The 6,902-nt window shown below is 45.3% G+C and overlaps 1 protein-coding gene across 1 annotated transcript; it reads left to right on the top strand.

Moving 5' to 3' along the window:
- Positions 1 to 1,661: 1,661 nt before the first annotated feature.
- LOC111148901 (cholecystokinin A receptor) lies at positions 1,662 to 6,050 on the top strand. The gene is made up of 3 exons (XM_022505677.1): positions 1,662 to 1,814; positions 2,546 to 2,797; positions 5,785 to 6,050. Exons 1-3 carry the CDS (start codon positions 1,703 to 1,705, stop codon positions 6,048 to 6,050), a joined length of 630 nt encoding a protein of 209 aa, XP_022361385.1. The 5' UTR covers positions 1,662 to 1,702.
- The last annotated feature ends 852 nt before the right edge of the window (positions 6,051 to 6,902 follow it).

Genomic DNA, 6,902 nt, shown 5'->3' on the forward strand with positions numbered 1-6,902 from the left:
ATTTTAAGATTTTATTTATTAGGACTCCTAGGTGGCTCAATCAGTTGGGTATCTGCCTTCAGCTCAGGTCATGATCCCAGGGTCCTGGGATCAAGTCCTGCCTTGGGAGCCTTGCCAGTGAGAAGCCTGCTTCTCTCTCTGCCCACTGCTCCCCCTCCTTATGGATGCTCTCTCTCTCTCTCTCTCTGACAGATAAATAAGTAAATAAGTAAAAAAAATTGTCAGAGAGAGAGAGAGAGAGAGCATACAGAGGGAGAGGGAGAGTTATTTGTCACTCTAGGTGCTACTCTATCTTCCCAGCCCACATCCTCAGCCTCCACCGCAAAAATGCCAGTTAGTTCATCTGCATTCAGCAAAGATGCAGTGCGTAGCTCTGTCAACTGAGAGAGCTGTCAGTACACAAGGTTCCCAGCAAATGGACCCAATGTTAGCCCTGTCATGTGGTGACACTGAGGGACTTTGGAGGGCAACAGAACTACGCAGAAAACCCAGACCCCCAGGCCAGTCTTCTTCTCTCATCTTACCTCTCACTGTTTGCCCCTCACTCACTCCTACTGTTACCTGTTCCCCAAAGAGGTCAAGCTCATTCTCACCTCAGGGCCTTTGCACTTGCTATGTCTGCTGCCAAAAACACCATTCTTCCTGCCTGAAAGAAGCTTTCCCAAGATCTCCCCTAGGTTTCCTCTTCCTTATCTTCCAAGTCTCAGATCATGGTCCTCTCCCTCAGAAAACCTTTCTTGACCACCTCACCTAAATTAGTGCCTCCAATCCATTCCTCTCCATTGCATCATCTGGCTTGCTTTTCTTCATGGTGCTCAACACTATCTGAAAGGATCTTGCTTATTATTCACTTCTGTGTTTAGAGAACGCCTGGCAAATGGTTGACTCTAAATGAACATGTGCTGAATGAATGGACAAATGAATAAATGAATGAATGGAAGATCTGAACAATTTTTCTTATAATAAGTATCTGGAACCCTATATCCGAAAGCACCCCCTCTCCTTTCAGTTAACAAGGGCAGAGACCACGAGAAATAACACTGTGGTTGGTAACAACTTAACAACCAGCGGGTGGTTATATCTACACACATTGCTGGGCACGGTTCCAAAGCTAAAAAGGCACTAATTGCTTTTATATAAGGAGGTAGAAACGCAGTCCCTCCATGCCCTTCAGTCCTGATGGTGTGCATTATCGTATCTGTTACCGTGTTGATTGTTCCTGTGTCACACAGCCAGTTTGGGCTTTATTCTGCACATGTCTGGGTTGGTGACAGGTTCCTATACAGAGGAGAGAGGTACCGGGGACGAGTGTGTGTTTGTGTCTGTGCGTATGTATCCGTGTGTGTTCAAGTGTGTATAAGAGCAGTGACACTCTGGGAAGGGTTAACTCGCAGTCAAGCTCTCTGTGCTCAGGGCCCTAAGACTGGCCCAGGAATGGGAGGGGTGGGCTCCGAAGGTGGAGCAGGCTGGCTTGCCTGAGCTGCCTTTTCCAAGACAGGAGAGCAAGCGCTTGCCTGGCTGGACTGAGCGTGGTGAACTCGCGTCGCCTTTAGGAATGGCTGCAAAAGCCCACACCTGGAACTCCCTCCCTTCCTGCCCCCCCACGGCAGGTTGCATTCGGGAGGCTCTCCAGTCATTAGAGGAATGAGCCGAGGGTGAGCAATTCACCAGCTCGCCAGCACTTCGAGAACAGCAGGCAAGGATGGATGTGGTCGACAGCCTTCTTGTGAATGGAAGCAACATCACTCCTCCCTGTGAGCTGGGAATCGAAAATGAGACGCTTTTCTGCTTGGATCAGCCCCATCCTTCTAAAGGTAGGCGCCAGACACTGTTATTTTAATTCAGGAAATGATTAAGGTGTGGGAGAAATCAACAAAGACGGGGCTGATAGAGAAAATTATAACAAAGTCCTCTTGAGACCAGGCTGGATAAAGTCATACGTTCACAAGTTTGGATAACAGATCAAAAAGCAGAACTGAGTCAAATATCCTGATTGTTCCCCGCAGGAGAGTTGAGATGGAGGTAGAGGGCATGGGGAAGTGGGGGGGCAAAAGCCAAGGGAGGAGGAGCTGAAGTGTCATAAGAAGGGGGTACAAGTGTCGAAGCTGGAACTTACCGGCATCACAGAAAAGGTGCTGTCACAATCTGTCACCTTTTCTTGGGGGATATCCAGCGTGAAAAAGTGATTAAAATGAAATCAAGCTTAGCAGCTGGGAAAAGAAAGCAACTGGTAGTCACTGGAGAAGCTTTGTTCTTAAGAAAAAGTGGTTCCCTGAGCGATTCTTTAACAAACCAACCTATCAGAAGCAACGGGATCACTCCGTACGCTCCTCAGTTTGCTTCTACAAAATATTGGTGATAGAGGAATAGTCGGGTTCAGTGATGTAGACCCTTGCAAAACAAACAAACAAACAAACAAAAAAAACAAAACAAACAACAACAAAACTAACCTGCAGGAAATCACCGTTCATTTTGTGCGCTGAGATTTTCACATTCTGCTCCCATAACCTCCGTCCCTCTGTCTCGTTCCTGTTACTCTTTGCAGAGTGGCAGCCAGCCGTGCAGATTCTTCTGTACTCCTTGATATTCCTGCTCAGTGTCCTGGGGAATACGCTGGTCATTACGGTGCTGATTCGGAACAAGAGGATGAGAACGGTCACCAACATCTTTCTGCTCTCACTGGCGGTCAGTGACCTCATGCTCTGCCTCTTCTGCATGCCATTCAACCTCATCCCCAACCTGCTCAAGGATTTCATCTTTGGGAGTGCCGTCTGCAAGACCACCACCTACTTCATGGGTGAGTTGCTCCTGGGGGCTGTTTGGAGCTCGCCCCAGACCCTACTCGGCCCCAGACCTTCCCAACCCTCTGACAGCCTCAGCAGAGGCGTCCTGCTGAGTGCAAAGCAAAACAAAACAAAACAAACATCTGGCTGTGTGGGGCTGTGTGCAAGGATGCAGGTGCTGGCTTTAAGGTGGGTCGGTCCTCATGCGTCCCCAGAAGTCAGTCCCCCGTCGTCCATTTCAGAGGTCAGTTTCTCAGAATGGAATAAGTTATTAACCAGCCATAGGAGAGGTTGGTTTTGCTGGCTTCTGCTAGAAAGCAAGAAGGATTCAAGCGATCCTGTCCTTCCTGGAAGCCATTGGTCATGGTTTGAGTTCTGCCCGAGCCAAGCCATGGCTTTTGGGGGTGATGGGGTGGTGGAGGAAGGTTTTCTGTTGTTGCTCTTGCTCTCCTAGGGCTCAGGGGCTATGTGAAAACCAGTTTTGTCCCAGCTCTAGAGTCCTGTCTCAGGATTCACTTCCCAGCCTGATCCCCAGGGGCTGGGACCCTCTTGGGCAGAGAGAGAGAGACAGAGAGAGAGAACATGCCCTCTGGCACTAAATGAGGAACTGATTTTGCTCCCAGAGCCTGTGGGTCATTAAGCTCACCCTGACTGGCTAAGACATGCAGCTCTTTGCTTCTGCCAATCAAAATGATGATGATGATAAATAAAAATCACAAGAGCTGATATTTGTGATGCAGCAGATGTTGTACGAAGTGCTTTTACTCTCACGATCCCATCCCCCAACCCACTCTGCAAAAATATATATATATATATAAAACACAGTTATTCTTTCCCGTCTCACCAAGGAGCGAAGAGAGGCACAGAGAGGTTAACCAGGTGCCCGGGGACACACAGGTGCTAAGCCACAGAGCTGAGATTTGAATCTAGATCAGGAGCCACCACAGTGGTGGATGAGGACAGATGCTGCCCCAGTTTGCCAGCAGCTGGTGCTTTCCTGAAGCCAAGCAAAGATGTCTCTCTGCCCTCTTTGGCTGCCAGATTGCCCTGTGCCTTCTCCCTTCTGAATACGAGCTGCAAGGAGGAGTGTTGTTTTTTGTTCTGACCTCAGCCTTGCAACAGGCAGAGCTGAGTTGGGCTGGGGCCATCCTCAATGACCGGAAAGCTTTGAAAGCCTTGATTTCTCCCGATCGAGGCAGCGGGATCCAGCCCTGACAAAACGATGATGGATTACTGATCCGTGTGCCACAGACAAACAACCAAGAGAATGTCCGTCCTCGTCCACGAATGAAAGGGATCATGATTAAACAATGAAGCGGTAACAGTTACCAGCATCTCCTCACACTTTTGGCTGTCATTGCCCACCCATAGTATGATAATATTATTTAAGAATCTTAACTAGGGTCTGTGAAAGGAGTCTTAAAATGAGGGCTGGTGTGATTGCACAACACCCTAAGTGTGCCAAAGGCCACAGAATTGCCTGCTTGAAAATGGTTAATTTTTGGTGATATTTCACCTCAAGAAAAAGAATAATAAAAGCAAGAAAATTCTGAAGCTGTGTCCAATGCTGTAATGGTTTTGTTGGATTTCTAAATCCAGGGATTTTGATTCTTCCCTTGATTTTGTGTTCTTTTCAATACTACTCCTAACAGTTAACATTCATTAAACTCCTTATAGCAGGCAAAAAAAGAAAAAGAAAAGAAAGAAGGAAGGGAGTTAAGTGAGGGAGGGAGGGAGGGAGAAGGGTAGAAGGGAAGAAGGGAAAGAGGAAAAAACGAAAGAGTGCTTGCCTGATGGGGGTTTATAATAACAGTGAGCCCATTATACAGATTTGACTCCAGAGATGCTGGGGGTACACTCTGTAATCTCAGTGTCATCAGTTCCTTGGGGCAGAGTCCAGGAAAACACAGCCATCCTGTCTCAGAACATGAGTTTTCATTTAATGTTTTTTGGGTTGTAGATTCCTTCAAGTCTCTAAGGGATACTATAGGTATCTCCCCCCCAGAAGAACATTTTTATGCACAGTTTCAGAGAATTTATTTATATCCATTAAAGGCCCCAGACTAAGAGCTTCTTCTCCCCAACTTAGATTAATCCTAAGGTCTAAGAAATCATGCTAAAGATAATCAGATTAACCGACAGAATCCATGGATGAATAGTTAGAGGGAATTCTAAGGCGGTAAGACATGATAATAAGTATACACAAACAAAATACAGAAATGAAAGAAAATTAAGCTTTTTGACTATGCCTAAGCACATCACTATAAATGAGGTGTTGTGATGTCTTTCTTACTGATGATGCATGCTCCTTATAGAAATATAGAAAAACAAACAGAATAAGAAGGAAAGCTCTAGTCCCCGCCGCCCCCCCCCAAGAGCAACAAAGGTTGCTCTTCTCAGTTCTTCTTAGTTACGGCGTGGAGCCCTCTCCCTTTATCCTTCCTTTACTGTGTGTTTTCTTCAGTAGACTGCTTTTTCAAATTTATAATGGTTCATTCTCAAAACCGTCTGTACTAGGAACTCTCAGAGTTTTAATGCCTCCAGCTCAGACCCCTGTGACCTTTCAGGGTCACAGTCCTTAAGAATCTGGGCTACTAGGTCAATTTAACTTCAGGTTATGCTCAAAATAAGAGCTTCTCTCCAGGCGACTCAGAAACCTCTTGTGTAGGAGAGGAACGTATCTCCTCCCGTTGGTTATTAATTAATGAGCAACTTCAACCTGGGAAGCAGTTTGGTTGTAATCAAAGTTCAATAAACTTATCTAAAAACTGGCAATCAGATGTATTCGTAAGTACATTTCTTCAGCTGCCTTAAATCCTTTTGAAATGAAGCTGGGAATAAATCACTTAAAAAAAATAAATACAGGTACATGATATTTCTTTACCCTCTGAGTGTTGTCCCTTGATAGCGAGCCTGTGCCGAGCAGACATGCTTAAGTTAACATGCAAATAAACTTGGGATTTCAGAGCCGTCATAACTGACTTCTCTGTTCCTTTCCCAGGCACCTCTGTGAGTGTATCCACCTTTAATCTGGTTGCCATATCTCTGGAAAGATACGGTGCGATTTGCAAACCCTTACAGTCCCGGGTCTGGCAGACCAAATCCCATGCTTTGAAGGTGATCGCCACGACCTGGTGCCTCTCCTTTACCATTATGGCTCCGTACCCAATTTATAGCAACCTGGTGCCTTTTACCAAAAATAACAACCAGACGGCGAATATGTGCCGCTTCCTACTGCCAAATGATGTCATGCAGCAGTCCTGGTAAGGCGGTGTGATGTTTATTTGTGTAATGCAATTTGTTATCGTTTGCAGTTTTTGTAAAAATGGGAATATATTGTCCAGAGTGACTGGAGGAGGTCTGTGTCCAGGAGACACGGATTATGAGAAGGATTATGCTAACTTCTTTTTGGGGTAACAGTGATAGCAAACACTTAAGTGCTCTGTTTCAAATGCCAGGTACATATGAATCCAATTAATTCCCTCAAAACCTGATAGAGTAGGTACTGTTCTTGTCCCCATTTTGCAGATGATGAAACACGGAGATGAAACATGGAGACATGGAGAGGTAAGATGAGTTGCTCAAAGTCACAAAACTAGAAGATACAGAGCCTCTCTGCTGACCCGCTATGCGGAATCCCTCTGGATGATTTAGCGGGGAGGCGGGACTGAAGGGCTAGGAGCTGAAGGGCTATGATTTTTCTAAGAACTGAAGATAAAGCAGAGAATGAGTCCCAAGTCCTGTGCATGTGTGTATTTTTTTTTAAGAGCTACAGCTACGGTGCTGGCATAGAACACTTCACTAGAAATAAACAGGCGAGATTCTAAGTCTTTCTTTGCTTACTAGCCAACTGACGATAGACAAGTTCAAGTGACCTTACTGAGGTTCAGGTTCTTTATCTATGCAAGGATTTAATAATATAGTTTTTTTTTTTTTAATCTACCTCATTGGGTGATTCAAAGGAGAGCATGTGTATGAAAATGTCATTAAATATCTTTAAAAAATACAAACGCGGGCTATTATGTTTACTAATTCCAAGCGTATTTTAGAATCTGGGAACTCGACATTCAAAAATGGCTCAAAACAGAGATAATTTCTTTCTTTGCCTTCCTTTTTTTT

This window comes from Enhydra lutris, unplaced genomic scaffold, assembly GCF_002288905.1.
Source record: "Enhydra lutris kenyoni isolate GAN:26980312 unplaced genomic scaffold, ASM228890v2 scaffoldscaffold21, whole genome shotgun sequence".
In the NCBI taxonomy this organism is placed as follows: Eukaryota; Metazoa; Chordata; class Mammalia; order Carnivora; family Mustelidae; genus Enhydra; species Enhydra lutris.

Excerpts from the sequence above, each read along its gene's own strand:
- LOC111148901 (XM_022505677.1), top strand. The coding sequence starts at position 1,703 with ATGGATGTGGTCGACAGCCTTCTTGTGAATGGAAGCAACATCACTCCT. Across the intron at positions 1,815-2,545 it reads TCAGCCCCATCCTTCTAAAG|AGTGGCAGCCAGCCGTGCAG; the intron begins GTAGGCGCCAGA and ends TACTCTTTGCAG. Across the intron at positions 2,798-5,784 it reads GACCACCACCTACTTCATGG|GCACCTCTGTGAGTGTATCC; the intron begins GTGAGTTGCTCC and ends TTCCTTTCCCAG.